Here is a 23,081-nt window from a genome sequence, read left to right on the forward strand (position 1 = left end):
CCTCAGGTGATCTGCCCATCTTGGCCTCCCAAAGTGCTGGAATTACAGGCATAAGCCACCACGCCTAGCCTATTTAGTTCTAATTTTAATATTAGTTGTCTGGCTTATGAAGTAAAATTATTATTCTCTAAATGAAAATTTGGGCAAGGGTATTTTGGAGAGTCAATTTCAAAGCTTATTTTAAAAGCTTAGTTTAAAAGGGTATTATAAGACATTTAGGAAATTGCTCTGTACTTAAAATTCCCTAGAAGTTTGTCTCTTCATTGTTGAGATGAGTAAATCAAATCCTAGAGCATTTGAATGTCTTATCCAAGATCATATAGTTACTTTGTGAAAGAGATGAGTCAGTCAACTCTTTTACCTTGTGTTGCAGTGTTCTACCAAGTCAGACTACCTTTTACCATTTGTGAGATTACTTTTGGCAGCCAGCTTCTGTGGCTTCTCTCCATGGTGCTAGAAGTGCACAAATATACTTACTTTTGTATTAACTATCTCAAGGATTTCTTGCTCCTTTGTCCCCTTCTGTTCCTCTAAATCTCCTCCTTAACTGAAAGATACATACTTTTGTAAACTTTTTAAAAATTAAAAAGCAGGTAGAAACAATCAAAAAGCAAAACCTCAGTATATCATCTTTTATTTATAGTAATTTACTTTCTAGATCACTTTTCTATTCATAAGCCCCAATGTATTGTTTCCTTCCCAACATTCCATAAATTACTTCACTAAAACTCTAATAACCTGTAGTTAAAGAAATGATATCTTAGAATCAAAGATACTACAGGTGTAGATAGCACCCTTTGATTTTTTTCAGTTTACTTTTCTGTTATTGGAACCTATATTTGAGTCTATATTTTCAACAGATACAGTTTTGGGATGTTTAAAATTGGACCTGTTAGAAGTCAGCTTTAAGCCCCTAACTTTATATATACTGAAAACTGATAGTGGCAAATTTGGACATTTCTTTTTCTTTTCTTTTTTAAAAGTAATTATAGATTCATTAGAAGGCACTTATTTTGTTGTATTTTTCTTCTAACTATTGGCAAAAGTGATAAGTAATTTTTCTAAAGGAAATGAAAACAATTTTCCTCTTTTTAAAGGGCCATTTGAATTGCAAAAAAATACCTTTTTTCTTTAAAAAATCAGTATTATCTAAATTGTCTTTTGTGATATAACAACATTTTGATGTCTAAACTTTTCATGTCTTTTGTGGTATTCTCCATTTTCTCTTTCGTGATATAATAACATTTTGGTGTCTAATCTTCCATATGTTTATTTTCTTAGTGAAACAAATGTATACACACATACAGGGTTTATGTATTTATGTGAAAGTAATTGTATATTCATGTCAGTCTCTAACTTAATGTTCTTTAAAAAGTATAATTATAGAATAGATATTCTGATCAACATAACCTTATGCTGTATTATATTTACTTAATAGTTTTTCTATTAATGGGCAGTATGCTGCTTGCAGTTTTCTACTCTTATAATGCTGTAGAACACAGCATTATATTATTGGTGCACTTGTGTCACTATTTTTGTAGAATAGATTCTTAGTTCAGGGGTGGCATAAGGGAGTGGTTAAGAGCACAGATTCTAAGGCTAAGACTTCCTGGAAGGAATCCAGTCTGTACTAATAAGTGTGTTACTTCAGGTAAAATAATATGCTCCCATTTCCTCTTTTGAAAGAGGGACTAGATCAGTGATACTCTCTACTTCTCTACTTCAGGGAAAAACTAACTTCTTTGGCAGGCTGATGGGGTAAAAAATATATATACATATATGTTACCTGGCTGTTAGCTAAAGAGATTAATCATTTTTTCATATATTTTAATCACTTGTAATTCTTCTGTTAACTACTTATCATTTTCTGTTCTGTTTTTTTTAAAACTTGTCTTTTTCTTACTGCTTTGTAGGATTTCTTTATGCATTCTGGACATTAGCTCTTTATTATATGTAACACACATATCTTGTACTCTGATGCTTGTCTTTAGTTTTATGTTTTCTTCTTTCCATGTTACTAAGTTGATTGTATCCTTTTATAGCTTCTGATTTTTTATTTTGCTTAGGAAGGCCTTTTGTATCCCAAGATTAAAATAAAAATTGTGTTTTTTTCTTTAACGCTTCAATAGTTTATTGATCACTAGATCATTTGGGATTTTTTAAAAATTACAGTATTAGATATATACTGTTTTTTCTTCAAATGGATATCCCAGTGTCCCATCACCGTTTATAAAAAAAGTCCAGCCTTTCCATCTTGATTCATAAGTTTTATCAAATATTAAAATCTCATAAATTCATGAGTCTGTTTCTAGATTCTTCTGATTTTGAGACAGGGTCTCTGTTACCCATGCTGTAGTGCGGTGGCACAATCATAGCTCATTGCAGCCTTGAATGCTTGGGCTCAAGCAATCCTCCTGTCCCAGCCTCCCAAGTAGCTGGGCCTACAGGTGTGTGCCACCATGCCCAGCTGATTTTAAAATTTGTTACAGAGATGGAGTCTTTGCTATGTTTTGCTGATCTTAAACTCCTGGCCAGAGTTGAACTCCTGGCCTCAAATGATCTTCCTGCCTTGGACTCTCAAAATACTGAGATTCCAGTCATGAGCCATTGTACCCAGCTATATCTAGATTCTTTAGTTTCTTTGCTCTTTTGTCTATTTTTATACTAATAGGAAATTATTTAAATTACTGTAACTTTGTAGTATAATTTAGTATGTGATAGGGCAAATTCCCACTTTTTCCCCCAGAAACTTCAAAATGATTCTCATGTATTTATTCTGGTATGTAAATCAGTTTGTCCAATTATGTAAAAAATTACCACCATGATTTTGGTGGGGATTACTACAGAATTATACATTAGTTTGTAGGCTATTGGATTTTAACTTAAAATAGTGATTTCATCTTAACCTTTTAATCTAACAGTGGCTTTAGCCTAAACTGTTACCTAAAATTTAAAACTCCCCGTAATCTAAAACGTTTTATTATTTAACTTTTCCAAAAGTGTTTGTGATATGAAGGTCGATTTGTTTCCTTATTTCTTACTGTTTCTTGTAGGCTTTTTATAGTATTACCATAGGAATACTTTTGTTTAATACATGTTTCTCAGAAGTTATCACTGGCATATTATTGCATAATTAGTTGTATAGTTAGGATCTGTGGTTCTGTGGCATCTTAGTTTTTCTAAGTTTTAGCCTATGTTTTCTGTGTCAAGAGTTTGATGTTAACGTGTAACTATAGATGATTGAAGTCTGTGTTTTTCATTCGATTTTATAAATTGTGACAAACTTTAGAATAGTGTAATAGTCTTCTAGTTATGTGGCACTATTAACTAAGTTTTAGGTCAAAGATGAGACAGTTTAGAGTGTTGTTTTACTTTATTTATTCCCCTAAAATGTGTTACGATTAGTGCTATAGGCTAGTACTAAATGTTTTATTGAGGAAAAAAAGGAAGTTCTTTTATATTTGTGTTGAATCTGAAATATTAATGATGCCAGGCCTTTTGTTTTGTTATTAAAAAATGTTCAGAAATTCGTTCTGAAAGCCATTTCAAGTTGATAACAATAGTTACTCAGTCAGTATTTTCTAACTTTTTTGACAGTGTGACTCTTAATTGTTGACTATGCCGTTTTTCCAGTAGTAAACAATGTATTTTGTTTCTTCTCATGCAGGTCGTCAAAGTTCTACATTTTAGCTTTCAGTGCTGAACTTCCTTCTCCCTTAAATTATTATAAACTTTTGCTGCTGTTTAATAAACGTGAAGATGTCTCGCAGTCCTGATGCAAAGGAAGACCCTGTGGAATGCCCTCTTTGCATGGAGCCCTTGGAGATAGATGATATCAACTTTTTCCCTTGCACCTGTGGCTACCAGATTTGCCGATTTTGTTGGCATCGAATTCGCACTGATGAAAATGGGCTTTGTCCTGCATGTAGAAAGGTAAATACTTCAAAATAACCTCACAGTGATTTGTTTTAATTTTATAGGTTTTTTGCTGCCATGTATATGAGTAAGTGAATTTAAAAGACTGTACAAACCTTAGGTGAGATTATATTATTATGTATGTTATTTTAAGACATCATAAGGTAGAAAGTACACTGCACTGGGAGTCAGGGCCATGTCTTGGCTTTGTTGTTTTCCAGCTGTATGATCTTTGTAAAGTCATATAACCTGTCTGATTGGCCTTTAGTTTGTTGTTGTTGTTTTTATCTGAGGAGAAAGACATGGTCAGGGATGCTCATTGCTTAAGAAAATTAGGAACAGAGAGGTAATAGATTTGGATAGGATTTTGTGCAGTTAGAAACATATTTCATATTACATGTGAGAAGAAATTCACTTCAATTTTCTAGTACAAAATAGGAGAGAAAATGTTTACTAAAAAGGGTTAAAATGACAGAGAAATCCTGGTTTAGAAGATAATAGTTGCCATTTGTTGAGAACTTACAGCAATTCTAGGCTGGTATTGCTATTCCCATTTTACACTCAAGGAAACAGCAGCTTAGAGACCTTGTCCAGAGTCATCAACTTGTGAGTAGTAGGTAGGAGGTTTGGAATTCAAATATGTCTTTTGAGTCTATATTGAAAAGCCCCTTCTAACTCTTAAAAATCTATGATTTTTAATATTCTGTGGGTTTTATTGTTTTGATAAGCACCAGCAACACAAATACAGTATAGTGAATACTACTAGGATAGGTAGGACTGCCACATTTGTTTTTTGAAGGACTTTGTAACTTTAGGGATTAATGCAAATATCTGCCACTTTATTGTGGAATTTGCCTTCTCTTTAATGTTTATATGATTTAAACTTAATTTTCTGGTTACTCATTTCTAAGACTCTTGTGATCATTACTTTCAAATTTTGAGAAAGCTGAAATGTGCTTTAGATATCTAAAATTAAAAAAAAATCTACCTCTCAATTTTCTTACCTGAGAATTTATAATATATCTCAGAAGGCAATGCATTGTTTGTTTTTCATTACTTTTTTTTAAAATTAATCCAGTGGGTATGTATATGTATTATATGAATAAAAACTTAGGTCTATTTCAATGTTAATATAGTTTATACATTTATGTAGTTACATATATATTGTATATATAACTTATATAACGTGTATTTGTATATAATATGTATATATATAATATTTCACATAGTTAATATAGTTTAAGAAATGTGAATGGAAAGGTAAATGAAAACCTTAACACTAGCTTTGGGGAAAACCTATATACATTTTTATTTATGGATTTTAAATGTTTAATTATTTTTAGAAATTGGTTCCCAGTCATTCTGTAAGAAGACAATCATATTGAACTATTTCATCAGAAGTAATGACTTTCAGGATTGCCCAGGACTCTAAGGATTGTGAATTTGATTGGCTTCATGATGTTTATCTTTTTTTTTTTCCCCTTTGGGATGTTATAAAGTCATCTTAAAAGGGCCAATTATTAAATTGACATTAGAGAAAAATCAGTTATTTGGGGAAATTACAAAGAAAATAATTTCAGTCTTAAGAGATTACCTAAAATTACTTCAAGTCCTCAGAAAGTAAAACAAGAAAAAAAAATAGAAGATTTTAAAGGCAAGAAAAGTATAACTTTAGCAAAGCTAGTTATGAATAAAAGGGTGTCCTGAGAATACCAGAAAGTGTGAGGAATCTCTGAAAGACAAGAAGGACATTGGAATCAATTTCAAGGAGGAAGCATTAGATCAGCTCAAGAGAAGACTGCTTAAAGAAAGAAAAAAGGAGTGGCAGTGCTTCAGGATCCTAGGAAAAATATCAGTGTAGTTAGTTGAGTATGGTGTCAGAGCAGCTTCATGGGTCTAGCCCATGAAGCAGAGACAGATGCCCTCTAATTAAAACGATGATTATAAGTTTGAATCAGAGCCTTAAGGTAAATGGAAACATTCTGGAGAAACTAGGAGCTTCTTTGCCTAGCAGATTACCTGTTAGTATATGTTGTCCAGCAGTATGTCCTTGCTACAGTCACAAAGGAGCCTCTTGCAGTAAACAGAAATAGTATTTATAGGCAGATTACAAGGATTCTCACATGTAAAGTTGTACAACAGCAAAGAGTCAACACAGATTTCAGGAAAACCAACATCATGAAAGAGAGGCACAAGAATCAGTAAATAGAAGACCCTAACACAGGAACAAAACAGAAGACATTTAAAACTATCATTGATACCTTTCAGAAAGGAAAGAGAGAATGGCATATTCATGTAGAAAGATTGTATTTTCTAGTAAAAAGAACCAGAGAAATCTTGAAAAATCTTAAAGATGGCCTGAAAAGCAAAATGTGCACATTTCAAGATCAAATTGGTAAATTGGAAGCTTGTGCTGAGTGGGTTTTTATTGCAGAATATAATGCAACAAGAGAAAAAATAGAAGGCATGAAAGAAAAGCATCATAGATCCACAGGTTCTAATATCTGCTGAGAGCAGTCTCAGAAGGAGTGAACTAAAAATGAATAGCAAGAAATAATCAAAGAACTAATAGAAGAAAATTCCTCTTAGATTAGAAGGGCCTTGTGAGTGTGAAGCAAGATGACTGAAAAAGATCAGTATCTGTTTATATAATTGTGAAATTTTAGAACATCTAGTACAAAGAAAACTCTAAAAGCTTGTGAGTTATAAATATTTAGACTACAAAGGAACAAGACTAAAATTAATACAGTATTTTCACTTTACAATCATAGAAAAGAAACTGACAAATTTATTTTCCCAAAGTTTAAGGGAACATAACTTTGAAAGGAGAGCTCTCAATTTTATTCATATGTAAAGGCATAATGAAACATTTTTACACATGCAAAGATTAATGAACTTTATTATTCATGAACCATGATACAAACAAATAGAAGAGTTGAGGATGACTGCAAGGTTTTGACTGAGCACCTGGAAGTAAAGAATGGTCATTAACTGAAATGGGGAAGACTGTACCAGGAATAGACATTTGAGAAGATTAGAAACTCAGTTTTAGATATGTTAAGTGAGAGATTCCTATTAGAAATCTACGTGGAGATATTGAGTAGACAGGCGAATGAATGGTTCATGTCTGAATTTCAGGTGAGGTTCTGGTATGGACATACAGATTTGGGAGTCAATTAGCATATTGTATATTGTTTATAAAATCATGAGACTGGATAAGATCATGAATTGAAAAGATGAGAGATTGTCTAATGATAAGCACCAAAACTTCCCAACAGTTACAGAAAAAAGAAATGCAGATTACAGAGGTCTTAAGACAACCTCTTTGTTGGGTCTCCAAGTTTAATCTTTAGCTAAGGTGGTTATTATTATTAGGCCAGGAATAATTTTTTGGTTTCTTGTTGACTTAATCACATCTCCTAGAACCTCTCCTTCGTCTCCTGGCCACCAGACTTTGTAGTACAGGCAACAGAGAGTCTTGGAGTCTGAGACCTGGCTTAGTCTTGCCAGAGAATATGCTTAGCACAGTGCAGGATTAATATTTATGAAGTTGCCTGTCTTGGTTGGAGTCGAGAAAGTTTTTGGTCTCTGGAGGCCCATCTACAGTGGTTGTGTTAACACAGAGGAAAACCACAAATGTTGCTAGAGGCCTAGAAAGGGCCATGAAACTACCATTTACATGTAACCCAACCTTGCAGGGAGAGGGTCTACAGAGGCCATGCTGTGAGGTGACATACTGAGATGATCTGAAGAAACTTGGGAGATGTAAGTAGGGAGCTAGTTGAATCAAGCTCCTGTTTTTGGTCTACAATATGAAACCTGCCTGTTTGCAGAAGGTTTCTCTTAGCTTTAATATCTTTGAAAAGCAGAGACAGCCAGGTTTTAAAAACCAAGAGAGTTTAGTATTTCTGTTTGGTCTAGCTGCTAAACACAGTCACAGGCTACTTGGTTGTTTCTTAGACTGCGTTTATGTGTCCTTTTATTGCAGCATTTCTGAGAAAGCTACCTGGTGGAAATAGCAGATTTGGGAACATAGGTGGTGCACTGATGTAGCAGTATATTTCTCATGGAAATCAGAGACTAGACAGGGAAATGAGAAATTCAACAGAAGTATGTTTATTTTTATTTCAGAAATAATAGAAGATAATGTATTTATGAAACAATAACAGGATGGTGGTTTGAACATGGTGGCTCATGCCTGTAATCCCAACATTTTGAGAGGCCGAGGTGGGAGGATTGCTTGAGATTAGGAGTTTGAGACCAGCATGGGTAATATAGCGAGGCTTCATCTCTAATAACAATAAGAAAAATTAGCTGAGTGTGGTGGCACATACTCATAGTCCCAGCTACTCGGGAGGCAAAGGTGGGAGGATCGCTTAAACCCAGGAGGTGGAAGCTGCAGTGAGCCATGCTTGTGCCACTGCACTCCAGCCTGGGTGACAGAGCAAGACACTACCTCAAAAAAAACCAAAAAAAAAAAAAACAAAAAAACAGGATGATATAAAGAAGAGTATTCAATGAACAGTAACCATTGTTATTGAAAATTAAAATATAATAGCAAAAATAGCTGAAGGAAAGCATTGGAAGATGGAGTTGAGAAGATTTCTTAGAAAGTAATACAAAAAGCAACAGAGATGAAATATTTGAGAGAAGAGATTAAGTTCATTTGAGGATCAATCGAGGTCAAATACCAAATAATTAAGCGCTCTAGGAAGAGATCAGTACTCTAGGAAGAGATCACAGATACAGAGAGGAAGTAATCATCCAAGAATATGATTGAAGAATATTTCCCAGAACCAAAGAACATATTTTCAGATTGAAAGGGCCTATCAAGTGTCCAGCACAAACTTTTTTATTTTGAAATACCAGAATACTGAAGACAAAGAAGTTCTACAAGCTTCCAGGAAAAAAGTAGATCACATGTAAAAGACAAGGAATCCGAATCATTTCAGACTTTTCAATAGCAAGACTTCAAGCTAGAAGACACTTCTGAAGGAAATTAATTTTTGTCTTAGGATTCCGTATCTGCTCAACTGTTAAGTGTGAAGGTACACTAAAAGGCATTTTCAGACCCGAGAGGCCTCAAATTTTTTTTACCTTCCATGCATTCTCTCTCAGGAATCTTGGAGGATGTGCCCCACCAACATGAAGGAATAAAGAACAGAGAATCATGGGATAAAGGAAACAGGAGATCCAACACAGGAGAGAAGTACCTGGATTCCTGAAATGATGGGGAAGAATGACAGCTGTGCCCAAGGTAAAGAGGGCAACCAGTACAAAATGCAACACATCAGAAAACTCCAAGAGGGATTTGTAGAAAAAGATAAAATAAAAAGAATACTTGGTGTTCCAAAAGAGAAATGTCTTGTGAGGCCATTTTGCCAGTTGGAAGAGATTTAATGGTTGAATTAGTAATAAACACATAAAAATATAATCAGACGAAACAGATTAACTCTAGGGGAAACAAAAAGTTGTACAGAAATGAAAAAGCAATCATATTATGCTACAGTGGCTCACATGTGAGGTAGGGGTCCAGATTTATTATTATTTTTTCCTATATTGATACAGTTTTTGGAGCTTCATTTGCAGAAAACACTGTCCTTTCACTCTTGATTGTTTTTTAAATCTTTCTTGAAAGTCAATTGCCCATAAATGTATAAGTCTATTACTAGCATCTGTATTCTGTCCATTGATGATTATATCTATCCATATATAGTTTTGGCATGACAAGGTTTTCAACTTTGTTATTCTATTTAGGATTTATTTTGGGTATTCTAAGTACTTAGCATTTGCACATAAATTTTTGAATCAGTTTGTCAGTTTCTACAAAAAGCCTACTGAGGTTTGATGGAGATTGCATTAACTATATAGATAGATCATTTTGAGGAAAAATGACGTCTTAAAAATGTATATCTTGACATTTTTCTAAGTTTAAAAAATTTCTTTAGCAATGTTTTGTAGTTTCCAGTATACAGAATAGTACATATGTTTTGTTATATTCATCCATATTTTGTTTTTTGAGCTATAGAACGTATTGTTTCTAAAATTCCATTTTCTAGTTGTTTATTGCTATTGTACCATTTTTGAATGTTGACCATCTGTATCAAGTAACCTTGTTAATTAAATGGATTCCCTAGGATTTTCCGCATAGGTGATTATGTCTTCTGTGCATAAAGACTGTTTTACTCTTTCTTTTCCAATCTCTGCTGTAAAATTTTTTTTTTTTTAGCAACAAAGTCTTGCTCTGTCACCCAGGCTGTGAAGTACAGTGGCACAAATATGACTCTCTGCAGTCTAGAACTCCTGGGCTCAACCAGTACTTCTGTCTCAGCCTCCCCAGTAGGGTGGGACTATAGACATGCACCACCATGGCTGGTTAATTATTTAAAACAATTTTTTTTAGAGGTCTTGCTATGTTGCCCAGGCCGATCTTGAACTCCTGGCATCAAGCATCTGCCCGCCTCAGCCCCCACAAAGTGCTGGGATTGTAGACACCTGGCTCTGTGTTTTAAAAATTGTTTTCTTGCCTTAATTGTACTGGGTAACCCCTCTAGTGTATAATGTTGAAAAGAAATGATAAGAAAGATATCTTTGTTCCCAATCTTAGCAGGAAGATGTTAAATATTACACCATTAAGTATGTTGCTGTCTGTGCATATTTTGGTTTTGTCTTTATCAGGTCAAGGGAGTTTTCCTTTATTCCTAATTTGCTGAGAGATTTTATCATGAATGATGTTAAATTTTGCCAAATACCTTTTTTGATACTATTGAGGTGGTCATACTTTTTTTCTCCCTTTATTATGTTGAAACAGTGATTTATGGTTTTTTTATTTTGTTTTGTTTTTTTAAAAGTAATAGGGTCTTGGTCTGTTGTCCAGGGTGGAGTCCAGTTGGCTTGGTTGTAGCTCACTGCAGCTTCAACCTCTGGGCTCAAGCAAATCTCCTGCCTCAGTCTCCTAAGTAGCTGGGACTACAGGTGTGCACTGCCACACCTGAATAATTTTTTTAAGAAATTATTTTTGCAGAGACAGGCTCACTATGTTGTCCAGGCTGGTTTTGAACTGCTGCCCTCATGCGTTCCTCCTGCCTCAGCCTCCCAAAGTGTTGGGATTGTAGGCATGAACCACTACATCTGGCCTATGTTAATTTTTGAATCAGCTTTTCCTCTCAAAGATAAACACCACTTGATTATGATGTATTATCCTTTTTATATTCAGTTTGCTAATATTTTCAGAAGATTTTTGTGTCTGTGTCATGAAGGATATTTCTTTGTAGTTTTATATTGTTTTCAGTTTTAATATCAAAGGCATACTGTGCTCATAAAATGAGTTGGGAAATGTTTCCTCATCTTCTGCCTTCTGAAAGAGTTTGCATGCCACTGGTATTCTCTTTTATTTCTTTCCTAAATTCATTATTGGCATGGACTCTACTAGGTATCTTCATTGGAAAGACACCTGTGAAAACTAGCTGTCACAGTATTCTTCTATTTTGGAATTCTTTTTGGGCTAACTCCCTCTTTGTGGTATTTTGCCCCATACCTTTCAGTTGTCTCAGCCTCTTCTAATTTTGATCACTGTCTGTCCCCTCTGTTCATTATGACTTTTGGACTCAGTACCAGGATCCAGTAAGTGCTGGAAGAGCAGAAAGCTTGGGTAGTCATGGTAGTCATCTTATTATTTTTTTTTTTTTTCAGAGATCACAGTCTTGCTGTTCATTGGCTGTTGGTTCAGTGTTTGAAAATAGTTATTTCCTGTATTTTCTCTAGTTTTCTAGTTGTTTATGGTGATAGACCCAGTCTGTCACTTTCATGGCTGGAAGTGGAAGTGTGTAAATAACATTATCATTTTATAATAATGTAATTCTGAATATTGCCCTAACCAAAGTTATGGTAGAAGTTAGAAAGTGGACTCAGGATGTTTGATGAGGGAGACTGACAGAGCTAAATCTTCAAGTTGCTTAATGCGATAATATCTAAAACTGAGACAACAAGAAGTAGCAATATGAACATACTATTTAGAGTTAGGGTAGTAAATGACAAAGAATCATCTAAAAGCGTCAACATGATTATTTCTAGGGAGAGGCAACTGGTTGCAGAGGAGGAGGGAAAATGGGGGACTGCTCTCTTTCCTAATGAAACTTGGAGAACCGATTGACTAGAAGCATATACAAGAACAGTATTAATGAAAGGAACGATTGACTAGAAGCATATACAAAACAGTATTAATGAAAGGAAGGAAAAATGATACATTGGGCAAATGGAAATTATAGGAAAGAAGATATAAGAATACTGATATTAGTCATAATAAAATTCAAGATCAAATGCATTTTAGAAGGGCAAAAGGTCCACAGAGTCATGAATCTTTTTTTACTTAACAGTACAGCTTTGAAGTATATTGAGCCATTATAAATACCAGGAGAAACTGACATCCGTATTTATAATGGAGAGACTTTAACTTCTGTATTTTAGAGATAGATGAAGTAGACAATCAAAAGAAAATGGAGAATTTGAATAACAGAATTAGCAAGATGTGTGTGTGCGTGTATAACTTTGTACAGATAAATTTGTGCACAACTTTAAATACAAGAGCAGTGGTCAAAAAACTGTTAGGCCACAATGGAAAAATTAGCCAATTCCAAAAAGTAAAACTTTCTCGTGTATTTTAAAAATTTATCCTCCTTCGGAGACTTTTCAAATCCGTGGGCTGGTGAATTTTCTAAGTTCAAGATTTCAATTAAGCTATTATTTCTTCAGATATTACCTTTTTTCTCTTTCTTCTCCTCTGTGACTCTGATTAAATATTTTTCAGATTTTTTTCACTATCTTCTATGTTTCTTAATCTCTTTTCTGTATGTTCTTTCTCCTTAATACCTTAGTAAATGATTTCTTCTGATCTATCCTCATATGTGAATAGTTTCTTTTGGGTCCAGTCTGCCACTAAATATGTCCTTTGAGTTTTTAACTATTGGTTTTGTGTTTTCCATTCCTGGAAGTAATGTTTGCTCTTTTTTTTTCCTACTCTTGCTGTTATTTTAAAATAGATTATTATACCCTGCAGGTATTTTCAAGCTTATATGTTTTTTAAACAGAAGCATTATTATTATTATTTTTTAAATCTTTGTCCAATAATTCCAGTGGCTGAAGACTGTGGGGTATGTTTCTGTTTATTGTTGTTCATGTTGTTGTATTTCTTTATGTGTTTGGTTAATGTGGCTGGTTCCTTGTGGTTGTCATTGAGAAAATTATTTGTGAAGTTTCTCAAGGACTAGTGTGAATTTGCTCCTCTCTAGAGAGGCTTCAGTTTGGCTTCTGCTGAGTCCTGTAAACATTGGCATTAGGGCTGCCATGTGCTTAAAGGTTCTTTGATTTAGCCAAGCTATGTATCTCAGTGCTGCAACTCTTTCCTAGGGTTGACTTCAACAATATATCCAGGATATTTTTCCCTATCTTCTTTTCCTTTTTTCTTGCCTTATTCTGACCTTTCTGTAGTTCTTATCCTGGGACTACACTTTGGTTGTAATTTGTTCTTGTCCTGAGCCCATCATTTGGAGGTGGGCTGTATCTCAGCTTATCATGGGACCTATCTTGCCAAAGACTACTGTGGGCTGGTGTTGGGCTTTGAATGTTCTTTCCCCCCATCTCTTTCTCTCCCTATCCCATTTATTTTTTATCGGATTTTCTGTTTAGCTTCTGTATTTTTACTTTCAACGAAAAATTGGCTTGGGATTTTTCCAGTGTAGATTTTTAAGATGTTAGTAAAAAGAAAAGTTTTATGTTGTATTTTTCATGGTTTTTATTAAGAGGGTTAATTAGCTTTCTATTACTGGAAAACAGAACCCTAAAAAATTGGTATAATCAAATTAGATGTTAACAGCAAAAGGATTTTTAAAAGTTCATTTACCTGTAATATGTAAGTTATGATCTTCCATAACTCTTGGTTTAAAGAAATCAAAATGAAAATTATAAATTATTCTGAATCAATAATTGGAGCATGACTTTTGAATATCTGGCATGAGACCAAAGTGGTATGTAGTAGAAAAGCTAAAGCTTTGAATACATTTATTAGAAAACAAGAAAAATAACTTAATTTCCAGCTTAAGAAATCAGAAAAAGAATAAGCATTTTTCTTATAATGGAAGGGAATAAACAGAATTTTGTGAAATAGGAAAAAAAAAAGGTTTTCAGTAAAGATTAGAGCTGGTTCTCTGAAAAGACCAATAAAATAATCAAAGTCTTAGCAAGTTTAATAAAAAAGAGAATACATGTAAATAGCATTTGGAATAAAAGTGGAAACGTGGCCGGACGTGGTGGCTCTTGCCTGTTATCCCAGCACTTTGGGATGCTGAGGTGGGCAGATCATGAGGTCAGGAGGTCGAGACCATCCTGGACAACATGTTGAAACCCTGTCTCTACTAAAAGTACAAAAATTAGCTGGGTGTGGTAGCACACCACCTGTAGTCCCAGCTACTCAGGAGGTTGAGGTAGGAGAATTGTGTGAACCTAGGAGGCGAAGGTTGCAGTGAACGAAGAGCACACCACTGTACTCCAGCCTGGTGACAGAGCAGGCCTCTGTCAAAAAAAAAAAAAAAAAAAAAGAAGTGGAAACATAACTACATATGTGGAAGACATTGAGTGGTTACACTAGAAACTGCAAACCATGTTAACTAGTTATTTGGCAGTTCATCACTATTAAAAATAGTGTTATATCTAAATACTTCTTCATAGGCAACCTATTTTGCATTACAATAGTACCTTTAAATAGAAATTTTCTACTTGTAACTTTTCATTTGATGCTATATTCCTAGAAATATAACGCATTTTAGTCAAAAAGTTGATCAGTTTTATTTCTCTTTTCTTTTCTTTTCTCCTCTCTCCTTTTCTTTTGAGATGGAGTTTCACTCTTGTCCCCCAGGCTGGAGTTCAATGGCATAATCTTGGCTCACTGCAACCTTCACTTCCCAGATTCTAGTGATTCTCCTGCCTCACCCTCCCGAGAAGCGGGGATTACAGGTGCCTGTCATCACACCTGGCTAATTTTTGTATTTTTCATAGAGACAGGGTTTCACCATGTTGGCTAGGCTAGTTTCGAACTCCCAACCTCAGGTGATCCGCTCGTCTCGGTCTCCCAAAGTACTGGGATTACAAGTGTGAGCCACTACACCCAGCCTGTATTTTTCTTTATATTAATTTTTAGTAGTAGTATTATTAGCTTTGTGAGTCTTACTGTCTGCAGTTATTCATGTTTCGTTTCTTCATATCCCCCATTTGTTTGAAATAGGGTCTTACTTTGTCACCCAAAGCTGGAGCACAGTGGCGCCATCATAGTTCATTGCAGCCTCGAACTCCTGTGCTCAGGCATTCCTCCTGCCTCACTCAGCCTCCCAAGTAGCTGCAACTGTAGGTGCACACCACCGTGCCTGGCTAATTTTTTTTTGTTTGTTTGTGGAGATGGGAGTCTCACTATGTTGCCTAGGCTGGTCTCACAATCCTCCCACCTCAGCCTTCCTAAGTGCCACTGCACCCAGCTTGTACATCTTTATAGTCTACCTCCCATTCTTATTTCACTGTGTTAGTTTATCGATTTTTCTGACCTTAGGTTTGTGCAGTAGGTATATATATGGTGGTGTTGTAGAGAAGGAATTGTAGTGGAGGAGGCACTATTGTGGAACACATGCTTTTCCAATGTTTTAGTAAAACTTTTGGACAAGTTGAGGTTAATACACCTTTTGATCATGCATTTCCTATTTGTGGTTAGATTAAATTAGTGTATTTTACATTTTTCAGATGTTAAGATTAAACAACTATTATTTGTAACTTCTTTTAAGATACTGAAATAAGATATATTTGGAGAGTAAATTGTAGTAGAATACTCTGTCTCATGTTCTCCTGTGTTTGTAACTTTTGTGTAGCAGTTATGTTCCAACAACATTGACTTTGAAGCCTGATGAAAATATATTTCCATAGGAACAAAACTTGGAATAACATAGCAAAAAGACTAAGGCAACAATATAACCCAGTGTTATATGCTCAACATGATGGTGCATCAGTAATGTATTTGATAGGAGTTGATATTGCAACTTGATTTTTCTTTCTTGTCACTCTTCATCAATTTTTTTGTGTTCATGCATTTTCAAATATTACATTACTTTGCCTCATGTTTAATCTGTATTTTATACAATGTCACAGAATGCTAAGAAAGGAAAAAGCTTACGGTGTTTGTCACATTCTGCCAGTTCTCAGAAAAATCTAAGTCTCAGAAAAGTTACGTCATTGCATCTTACATTGTCTGTGATGGAACATCCAGATTTTTCTTTTCTTTCTTTTCCCCTTTCTGTTGAAGACTGATCTAGAGCTCTATTATGCATGGCTAATATTTTGCTTGTGTCATATGTTTTACCACACTGAAAAATACCTTATTCTGCAGAGTCCACTGGTGATGTACCTGAATGTTGTAGTAGTGTCAGTTGCTCTGAGAGTTTCCAAATGCTTATCTTGGTTTTTGTACTGTTCTTGTTATGGACTGGTAAAATGCAGTGCATCAACTATACTTTGAAACAAAACTAGGAGCACTCCATATGTTTGATCCATTCAGACAGTGGAACATTGCCATTTTAGATGTTAGTGAAGAGCAGCAGCTTTCAAATGAACTTAGTTGTTTTTTGTTTGTTTTTGAGATGGAGTCTGGCTCTGTCGCCCAGGCTGGAATGCAGTTGTGTGCAGCCTCTGCCTCCTGGTTTCAAGGAATTCTCCTGCCTCAGCCTCCCAAATAGCTGGGATTACAGGCTCATGCCACCACCCTGCTAATTTTTTTTTTTTTTTTTTAATTTTTGGTGGAGACGTGGTTTCACCATGTTGGCCAGGCTGGTCTTGAACTCCTGACCTCAAGTGATCTGCCTACCTCAGCCTCCCAAAGTGCTGGGAGTACAGACTTGAGCCACTGCGCCCAGCCTCAAATGAACTTAATTGTAAACACTTCAAAAGGAACTACCCCAGGAATTCTGGGGTAGAAAACAGCTTTTCTAGGTGCAAATGAAAAATTTAAGTTATAGAAAGGTATTTTAATTAGTTAATATATAGTTCTCTTTTATATCTTTTTACACTTGTGCCTTTATAGCTCCAAATAGCTTCAAGGGATTAAAATCATCCAGACAAATAGATTAAGATTTGAAGGAGATAATTATAAGTACAGAAAAGTAAGTGGAGAAGAAAGTTTTGAGATGAAGCATTAAGAAAAACCTTAAATGTAAAATACTACATAATTGAGGAACTGAACTTACCTTAATAGATCTTTAACTGTTTGAGTCCTTAAATTAAAATGCAAGAAATTTTAATTTATGTTTTAATAAAAACATAAAACATAATTTATTTTTAATTTAAAAGTGGGATTTTTTGTTTGTTTTTGGTGGCTTTTAAAAGACAGAAATGCTAAGTTTCTAGAGAGTAGCTTTGATGTTTGGCAAATATTTGTTGAGCTTCTGAAATCATACTAAATTTATATTTGATCCTGGAGAAAGTTCTAAAATCATATAAAAATCAGGTGAATTACTGAGAAAGTTGCTTTATATGCCTTGCACTCACAGATAAGTTGGAGTATGTCAAATAGGATCAACTAACTCAAAGATTCAGATTCTTAATGTGGGAATCAAATGGTGCTTATATCCTACCAAACCATTGAGGATTAAACCTGAATCTTTTTTTGGGTCACCAGCTCTAATTCATTGATGATAAGGTAAACTATGAAGAGTATTAGGTTTTCTTAAAAAGCAGTAAGTTAAAGTTGAAAGTAGGAATAAAAGGGAAAGAACAGCGTTTTTAGGGTTTTTGGAGACCTCAGTGTATATACTAGTAAAAGTGGAGGAATATAGGGTCTAATCTCACTTTGTTAATTGCCATCAGCTTTAGTATGGGTATGTTCACAAATTTGAGAGTTTTTTGTTTTTTAACTTATAGATGAAGAGATGGAAGTTAGCTTTACATTAAAGTCATAGCAAAATTTCAGGCTTGTGGCTATTTATACTTCCACTCTTCCTTGTTTCCACCTTCTTTAAAAATTTTTGGTTGGCATTGTTTATGTTGTTCCCCACTCTTGTATTCTGGTAGGTGCCAATTTCCCTACCAGTTGTGTTTCCAGTCCTGGAATCTCTTCCTATCCAGTTTAAAATATTATGGCATTTAATATGCCCCTGCATTGGTGGTGTGTGTGCAGGGGTCTGGAGGGAGGGAAGAAAAGAAAAAATAATGTGCCCCATCTTCCATTTATCATTAACTATTTGTTTTTAGTAGTAATAACTGACTTTTGAATGCTTATATGTGGGACACAGTGTTAATCACTTTATAGGTGAATAAATAAAGTACTATAGTTTCCATTTTACAGATGAGAAAACTGAGGTAGAAAGGTCACATGACTTAGCCAAAGGCATTCAGATAGTAATGGCTGAGCTAGGATTCAGTGCCAGCATTCTGTCTCCAGAGCCCTCCTTTAGTAGCCCTGGCATTAGCAGTAGGAATGAAAATGCTATCAAAATGCTAAGAAAGAAAGTATCACCCAGTAGTGTGATTGTTAGTGTTTATTGAGCAATTACTAGTTCCTGGCACAGAAATAATTGCTTTAAGAACGAATGTGTAAATTCATTAATCTTCTAGCACATAGTAGGTTTCCATTAAATATTTGTTAATTATAATATGTAAAACTCACGTTTAGATGCAAGAACTTACACTCTGCCTCTTTTTTTTTTTTTTTTTTTTTTGAGATGTCTGACTCTGTTGCCCAGGCTGGAGTGCAGTGGTGCGATCTTGGCTCACTGCAACCTACACCTCCCTTGTTCAAGCAATTCTTCTGCCTCAGCCTCCCTAGTAGCTGGGGCTACAGGCGCCTGCCACCATGCCCAGCTAACTTTTGTATTTTTAGTAGAGACAGGGTTTTACTGTGTTGGCCAGGATGGTCTTGCTGTCTTGACCTCGTGATCCACCCACCTTGGCCTCCCAAAGTGTTGGGATTACAGGTGTAAGCCACCGCACCTGGCCTCTTTCCCTCTTACATAGCACCTTAGAAGCTGAATCTTCTCATAAACTGTGTTGGGTACTGCAGGGAATATCACGATTGGTTTGTTGTTGTTTTGCTTTTGAACCATAGATGTTAAGTTTTAGCGCTAAAAGTGGTCTGTGCTAACCTCCAAAAAAAATTATAAAAATTTTATTTAACATTTGACTTTTATTAAATAAAAAAAATTTTAAGCAACTAAAACATTCTGTTAAAGGCAACCACATACCCACCACCCAGAATCAGATAATTGCTTATGCAGTTTTTTTATTTTTTAATTTAATACTAACTTCTATGTTTGTTTCATGCTTAAAGCCATATCCAGAAGACCCAGCAGTTTATAAACCACTCTCCCAGGAAGAACTGCAAAGGATAAAGAATGAGAAAAAACAGAAACAAAATGAGAGAAAACAGAAAATATCAGAAAATCGCAAACATTTGGCTAGTGTACGTGTCGTACAAAAAAACCTCGTCTTTGTTGTAGGTTTGTCTCAGCGCCTAGCAGACCCAGAGGTAAGTCCTCTTGTTTTCTTTGTCATCTTGATATTTTTTCTGTTTGCTTGTCTTATTTGTAAATAATAGTTGACCTTGCTCAATTGTGTGATTCCTCTGAACACATATCTTGAAGGAGAAAATAATAAGTTACTTTTTAATAATTGCTAAGAAACCAATGACCAGTTGTGATCTTAGGCAAGTGTCTTAGTGTTTCTTGACTTCAGTTTGTTCAGTTGCAAAACTAAGGAGTTGAACTAGATTTTTAACATGCTAACAGTCTGTGAAAATTGGATAATGATTCTGTTTTGCTGTTTAGGCTAACATGTGACATGAATACTCTGGTTCGTTCCTCTTTTCTGTATCTATATAAGGACCAACAGTGGAGATGCGGTTACTTGAACCCACTAGAGATTTTAGTAACCTGGATTTTAAAAATTCTGTCCAAGTAGTAATTCTTGGTTTTTCAGAATAGTTGCTATACTGTATCATCATTCTTTACTTACTCACTTTAAGCCAGTTAGTGGGAAGAGGGAAAATTTGGTAATGTGAAATAAAGGACCAATTTCTTTGTCATTCCTTCAGCGGGAGGAGAGCGCTTAACTTGCTTAGTACCTCTTTTTTCTCTCCTTCCACCACCAGCTTTATTAATGTTGAACTCATACTTTCCTGAGGCCCTTGAATATGCATCTGCTAATTTTTAGTTTCTGATATACCATGAGATACTGACTAGATTGTTGAGAAGGCAAATATAAGCTAATTGACAGAGTGTTTACTTGGTAGGAAAGAGCTGTTTTTGGGGGATCTTCCAAAAGATCTTGAGAAGAGTGTAAAGTAATGTTTGGCATAGTACCAATCAAAGATTGTAATGAACATGCTTACGGAGGTAGGAACCTTTGGACTTGGCTGAGCATGTTAAAGGCCGAAGGAGGAGGATCTTTAAGGAGTATAAAGCCTGTTTTTGTAAAAATTAATTTAAAAAAATAATCTTTATTGACGATGAGCTTATATGTGTTGTGACTATACAGGGCTTCAAAATCAATATGAAATGATTTTGACCCTGTGAAAGTCAGGGACATTAGTAAGAAGGATCTGTCATGGACATTAAACATGGAGACAACTCAAGAATTACTAGGACCTAGGTCCAGGGATGCTGGCAGTCATTAGTTGCATGATACTCAGGAGACCAAGTTCCTTTGAAATCCAGAGGAGTGGTCTAGAGTTTATACAGAAAAAGACTTCTTCAGTAAGAAATGTTCAGCAGAGAGCTCATTTTAGGTCTATGACTCAACTTCAGCAGCCAGTTCTCCCTTTTTTAAAAATAAGGTAGTGATTATTCCCCAGGCAGACAGAATCCTACCTCACCTTTGATCGTTTCCTTGAACGACACCTCAACTTTGCACTAATCCTTCTATCTCTGTCTTTTAACTCTTCCTTTTTTCTAACCACAAGGCACTTCTGTATACTCCTCTAACCAGTGACCAGTGGACATTTATGTCTCTGTTTAATCTTACTGATTAGAATCTACCTTTTTTTTGAGATCAGATAAGATTGGGCATGTTCAGGTTGGTAAGGCTGTAGAGAATCTACCTTTTTTTTTGTTTTTTGTGGCGACACCATCTCACTTTGTCACCCAGGCTGGAGTGCAGTGGTATGATCATGGCTCACTGCAGCCTCAACCTCCTGGGCTTAAGTGATTCTTGTGCCTCAGCCCCACAAGTAGCTGGGTCTACAGGTATGTGCCATCACATCTGGCTAATTTTTGTATTTTTTGTAGAGATGGGGTTTTGTCATGTTGCCCAGGCTGGTCTTGAACTCCTGAGTTCAAGCAATCTGACTGCCTTGGCCTCCCAAAGTGCTGGGGTTACAGGCATGAGCCACTGCCCCCCGCCGAGAATCTACTTTTGCCTTTCTGAAACTGCAATTCCAGTAAATGAATGAAGCTTTTATCTTGATTTGAGAGCTCTTGAATATGGATGTTCCTGTTTTTATTAATGCATCTTGGATCTGAACAGCTGTAATACTGGAAGGCATGTGAAATAGCATCCAGAATTTGGATGAAATTAAGGCATTGACTGAATATGATATTTGGATTATAAGTTTTCTACCTCTTCTTTTTGGGTATGTGATTTATAAGAGGTTTTTTTTGTTTTTGTTTTTGTTTTTTTTTTGAGACAGAGTCTCTGTTGCCCAGGCAAGGGTGCAGTGTCACGATCTCAACTTACTGCAGCCTTCACCCCGTGAGTTCAAGAGATTCTCTTGCCTCCACCATCCAAGGAACTGGGATTACAGGCATGTGCCATCATGCTCAGCTATTTTTTTTTTTTGTCAGTAGAGATGGGGTTTCACCATGTTGACCAGGCTGGTCTCAAACTCCTGACCTCAAGTGATCCACCTGCCTCGGCCTCCCAAAGTGCTGGGAGTACAGGTGTGAGCCACCATGCTTGGCCCTATAAGAGTTTTTGATTTACTTAAAGAGATTTCTTATTTCCATTTCAAGTAACTCTAGTAAGATTAATCTGAACTATTATACTGAAGGAAATGTATCTAAGTGGTGACCCCTGAGAGAGAGTACTTTATCATGAGTCTGTAAATATACTTAAAAATATGCTCTACCAGTTTTATATATTTGAAATAATTCTTTTTTGGTGAGAGGACATTGGATTTTCTTAAATAAAACAAATAGTTGCTCTCCTTTATTTCTCTTGAAAGTCCAGGAAGACCAGAGACAAGTGTTTTGCTTTTTATTAAATAGTACCACTTCTAAATAATATCTTTTAAAATTCTTTTAATTTATCTTTTTAATCCTTTTAGTATTTGGAAAACTTAAAAGTTGGCTTTACTAGGAAACTCAGAAGAAGTTTCAAATTGTTAGCGTCACTTTTAAGTCAAAGAAGGATCCTTGTAATGTATTTGTCTTTGGATGATGAACAATTTGATATTTGACCTAATTCTGATTAACAGAATAGGAGAGTTTAGGAACAATTAAAGCTTATTTTGAAAATAATTTTTGCATACTAGAAAACTTCAAACCAAGATGATTGTCAAATGTATTCATTTGTTGGTCAATAGTAAAACAAATGATCTTACAAGACAAGGTAATTAGAGCCAACGATTAGATTAGAAGTAATGATGATCACCTTCTAAGTCCTAAAATTTTAGATTTGTGAGGACCTATTTCATTCATTCTGCAAATTAATTCTTGAATACCTACCATTTGCTAGGTACTTTGATGGGGTGGGGGGTGCCTTGTGGGGGGCTGGGGGGTAGAATGGGGTTGGGGGAAGTAGGTGGCAAGCCAGACACAAGCTTACAGACTCGTAAAAGACAGATAAGTGATTACTTGTGTGCTGAGTATTTATAAAAGGAAAGTACACAGCTTTGTGGGAGCATATATTAGAATATTTAGCTAGTGTGGAGATTGACAGAAAGCTTCTCTGAGAAAGGATAATTAGGGTCAGCTTGAAGAATTAATAGGTGTTATCTAGGTAGTGCATAAAGAAGAGAGTCCTGGGTATATGTGGTAACCCAGAAGAGCAGCCTGTTTGATGAACTATATGACTTTAAAGACACAACGTTTCATTTTACAAATAAGAAACTCAGGCAAAAGGAATTTGAGTGATTTGCCTATGATTCT

At 35.3% G+C, this 23,081-nt stretch overlaps 1 protein-coding gene across 7 annotated transcripts in view; it reads left to right on the forward strand.

Moving 5' to 3' along the window:
* CNOT4 (CCR4-NOT transcription complex subunit 4) overlaps positions 1–23,081 on the forward strand; it is a 144,094-nt gene that overhangs the window by 62,737 nt on the left and 58,276 nt on the right. For 6 of the 7 annotated variants that reach the window (XM_012465727.3, XM_012465731.3, XM_012465728.3 and 3 more), the window contains exons 2-3: positions 3,668–3,933; positions 19,268–19,465. In XM_012465727.3, the coding sequence (XP_012321150.1) occupies positions 3,760–3,933; positions 19,268–19,465 (372 nt within the window). In that variant the 5' untranslated portion in view covers positions 3,668–3,759. Of the gene's footprint in view, positions 1–3,667; positions 3,934–5,084; positions 9,173–19,267; positions 19,466–23,081 lie in introns of those variants that run through there. The other variant, XM_012465730.3, reaches the window with a different exon arrangement.

The sequence above is a fragment of the Aotus nancymaae genome, unplaced genomic scaffold (genome assembly GCF_030222135.1).
Source record: "Aotus nancymaae isolate 86718 unplaced genomic scaffold, 86718_ANA_hifiasm-v0.15.2.pri h1tg000002l, whole genome shotgun sequence".
In the NCBI taxonomy this organism is placed as follows: domain Eukaryota; kingdom Metazoa; phylum Chordata; class Mammalia; order Primates; family Aotidae; genus Aotus; species Aotus nancymaae.